This window comes from Lotus japonicus, chromosome 1, assembly GCF_012489685.1.
Source record: "Lotus japonicus ecotype B-129 chromosome 1, LjGifu_v1.2".
NCBI classification, from domain to species: Eukaryota; Viridiplantae; Streptophyta; class Magnoliopsida; order Fabales; family Fabaceae; genus Lotus; species Lotus japonicus.
This window is the reverse complement of record NC_080041.1, coordinates 49030659-49034470: the sequence shown is the minus strand read 5'-3', so window position 1 is coordinate 49034470 and position 3812 is coordinate 49030659. Positions and strand designations below refer to the sequence as shown.

General features: G+C 36.6%; 1 protein-coding gene across 1 annotated transcript; it reads right to left on the bottom strand.

The window, feature by feature from the left end:
* Positions 1–455: 455 nt before the first annotated feature.
* On the bottom strand, positions 456–3103 carry LOC130743014 (expansin-A10-like). The gene is made up of 3 exons (XM_057595147.1): positions 2771–3103; positions 2280–2592; positions 456–1399 (listed from the first exon to the last, which is right to left on the bottom strand). The coding sequence occupies exons 1-3, from the start codon at positions 2904–2906 to the stop codon at positions 1093–1095; spliced, it is 756 nt and encodes a 251-aa protein (XP_057451130.1). The 5' UTR covers positions 2907–3103; the 3' UTR covers positions 456–1092.
* Positions 3104–3812: the final 709 nt, after the last annotated feature.

The window sequence follows — 3812 nt, the reverse complement described above, 5'->3', positions numbered from 1 at the left end:
AAGGTTAAAGATGATTAATGGTGGCGGGTTCTCTAGTGTTTTATGGTGTTTCCAAAAAAATTTCTTGAACTTCTTCACTTTTCTAATTGATGTCATGATAGGGAATCATGTGATTCTCTAATTGTGATGTGCATGAGTCATGTACGCTAGTAACAACCGATCACATAGTATCTATTACATTTTATATTGGGGCGCGCAAATCCCAATAATGACATTTTAACCCCTTATGCTAACGGCTGAATAATTTCCCTTGAATTTGGACAACTGAGCTGCATAAGTGCTCTGACGGTCCATAAATATATGCCGAATATATGTTTGGATGCATATTTTTCAGTTCACAAGTGATTCTAATTTGAGATTTCACATTACAACTTTTGATCTGATGACTTAAGAATTGCATTCCCACCGAAAAGAAAAAAAAAAAAATGAAAAGGTAGCTGGCTGAGGTACAAACACTTTGAACTCATGGGTAATTGGGTATTAAGTTTATTCATTTGTATATGCCATATCATACATACATTCACTCTTAAACTAGGCTACATAAAGTTCAAAACAAATGCTAAGGAGCAAAAAAACTGCTTTATCTCTTCTTTATTATACTCTTTGGCTATATGCTAGCAAATATCATGCATTTTATTTTCAACATGGGGATTATACATAACACAAATCATAGAATACACTATATTGGCGGGTGGTAAAGCGTATAGTAAACATCCACCACTGCCATCTAAACTGTCTCTGCCTTCTTCAAACTGAAAGCAGAACATAGTTCCTCATCAAGAAGCAATAATGACCAGGACCATCTTAAAATAAGCCCTTTTCATTTGCTCCCAAAACTCACCAAAATCACTCACTCCTAACTCATGTAACTTCTCTATTATATACCCCACTTGTATTATTACACTACTAATTTAAGACAAATAAACTAGTTTTAGCTCCCAACGCTCAATAACTAAATTTAAATGGTTTAATTAATTAATTTATGTCGTTCTGTGTTTCTCGGATAAGGGAGCCTTGGCGCAATGATAAAAAATTGTTGCTGCGTGTATAGTAGGAGCTTTGATACACCAGACTCCCTTTTTTTTGTGTCTCTCAAGGGAATTGATGGCCTGAGAAGGTTTGGCCAAAGGACCAGCCAGCAGGCACAGCGTTTTCAGTGACGACGGTGCGACCGTCGCTAGTGGTGACCTTGAAGGATAGGCTCTGACCATTGAGATAAGAGTTGCTTTGCCAGTTCTGACCCCAGTTTCTGGACATTGGTTGCCAATTAGTTCTTGAACCTTTTATGGAAACTGATTGAACATCTCCAGCACCACCAACGTTGGTGATTAGTACTAGGTTGAAGTAAGAATGGCCATTGATTGTGAATCTGATGCCTCCTCTCTTTTGGCAAGGGACCCTGAACAAAATTAAAAGGGGAAAAAAAGAGAACCAGATAGTTAGGTCAGACAATCCAGACAAAGTGCCAAACTAAGGTATCAACACAAAAGGGGTTGCTAGTGGAATATATTCCTATCTAGAAATCACGAGAACATTAAAATTAAGAATATATGTAGTCTTTTAATGTGAAAATATATTTTTGAAGGGTTAAAAACAGAGAATTTGAGAATCCTAAGCTATTTTAACAGGTTAGATGTCCCTGTACCAACTTGCCTTCAGTAACACCTCTTCAACTTTAAAAAGTGAATAGAAGATACTTAAATATTTGATTCTATATTGTAAGATAATACGTTAATTGTTCAGAGAATCCTTTCACAAAAGGTAAAATAGGTAAAAATTTTGGAAAAAATAATTATATGAAAATTTTGCAGACTACAATTTTAATTGTGTATGGTTTGTTGTGGAAAATATACAGTTCTTTCTCTGGTACCCCTTTTTAAATGAAGGAGTTTCATACATTTTTGTTTTGATGTATAATGTTAGTTTTTTTTAATAAACTTCTGTAATTTATAATTTAGTCACAAGATTCATGATACTAAACTCTCTCATTTTGAAAGGGTACCGTAAGAGGCACTCTAAGTATAATTAGGCAAGGAATATAGTAAAAAAAACCTTGGTTAGAACAATGGAAAAAGATTCTACACTATGCTGCAGGGTACAGGGCCAACCTTGATGTGTGAAAAATGACAACAATTACCAGATTTTGTTTTATTAGGCACTAGATGACTCATGATCACTCGTGCAGTGCACAGTGCTGACAACTTGATAAAAAAAAAAAAAATCCAAAACAGAGCCTGAGAATTTGAGAAAAAAAGACAAATTAAAATGAAGTAAATTACCTTCGGTAAGCAACGGGTACTATTCCAGCTTTGTATTGAGCAATTTGTTGGAAAACAGGCTGAGCGAGATCAAAATGTTGAAGGGGAGGGTTGCACCACCCACCTGCATTGTTAGGGAGGGCATTGTTTGGAGGGCAAAAATTGGTTGCAGTGACCACAATTGATTTTGGAAGGCACCACTTTTGGTCATTCACACACTTAATTTCAAAACATGCCCCACAGCTTAAACCATTGTTAAACAAGGCAGTGCTCAGAGCAGCAGTGTTAGTCCCATACCCCTGACTATATAAATTCCCATATCCACAAGCTCCACCTGGTAAAAAACATAAATCACACTACATAAGTTTGGCAATTCTATACCATGTTAAAAATCGGTCCACTTCTAGACCACGGAAAAATAATTCGTACATTTTATTTATAATATGTTTCTTACGTGTTAAAATTAATTCACAGAGAAACTTTTAATTTGTCAATTAGAATTTTCTACTCACCCATTGTGCCAGCCGCGTCGCCTCCTCCATAGAAGGTTGCATGGGCATTCACCCAACCACCATTATTACCAACCGCATGGACAGATGAACCCAGAGAGAGAAATCCCAGCAAGATCAGAAGCCCCAAAAGCGCCATCTTTTTCTTTTCTGTAGAAATTAAGAGGATGAATCTTAGTGTTATGAAGTATAATATAACTCCTGAATGAATACAGAGGAGATAAAGAGGTGGTGAGTTGTGAGGAAAAGCAGAGGAGCAAGTGTGGGGAATAAATAGAAGGAAGCGAAGAGGGTTCTGGCTTTAACCAACGTCATAGCATGACACATTTGTGAACTGTGGGGACCCATTATCGCCAAGTGCAGCTATTTCGTTTTGTTATGCAGGGATGAGGGACTAATACTATTCCTCAAACCACATGGTATTCAACTTTTTCTGTGTGTAATGTATAACGTATATATGTATATTTAAATAAACAAAAAGTTTAACATGAAAAAGTTTACATGAATGAAAGTGGTGAGACATACAGTCTCATAGATACATTGAGTAAGTCCCATACCTGATATTTATTGGGCACGTACATAAATGATTTCACTCTTCTAATGATAGAGTCAAACTAGAGCGTAAATTAAGTTCTCATAATAAATTAATGGTTAAATTAGGGTTTTTTTTTTCTTATTTCATTGGTTTATGAACTTTCATTTTCTCTCCAACAAGTGGTATTAAAGTCGAGGGTTGGTGTAGCCATGGTGACAACTCCTTAGTATCGAACGTTTACTTAGCAGTGCGGCTAGGTGGCAAGTTTCGTTGACGCGGTGCAAGCATGAATAACTTCTGCAAAGGGGAGCGTGGTAATTTGGTGGTGATTCCCATTTGAGGTGGGGGAGGGGAACGTTAATAATTGAAGTGTGAGTAGGAGTCCCGCATAAAGTAAAAATGAGTGAGATGAAGACTTTTTAAGAGATGTGATCCATAAATTTAATGCATTGAGGTCTTGGGTAAAGATGTGGCGTCTCTCTTTGTGTCTTGTTTCATTGACTCATAGGC

Bases quoted from the DNA above. Each gene is read 5' to 3' on its own strand.
- LOC130743014 (XM_057595147.1), bottom strand. From the start codon at position 2,906: ATGGCGCTTTTGGGGCTTCTGATCTTGCTGGGATTTCTCTCTCTGGGT. The intron at 2,593-2,770 runs GTGAGTAGAAAA...GTTTTTTACCAG, and splicing joins CGACGCGGCTGGCACAATGG to GTGGAGCTTGTGGATATGGG. The intron at 1,400-2,279 runs GTAATTTACTTC...AATTTTGTTCAG, and splicing joins GTACCCGTTGCTTACCGAAG to GGTCCCTTGCCAAAAGAGAG.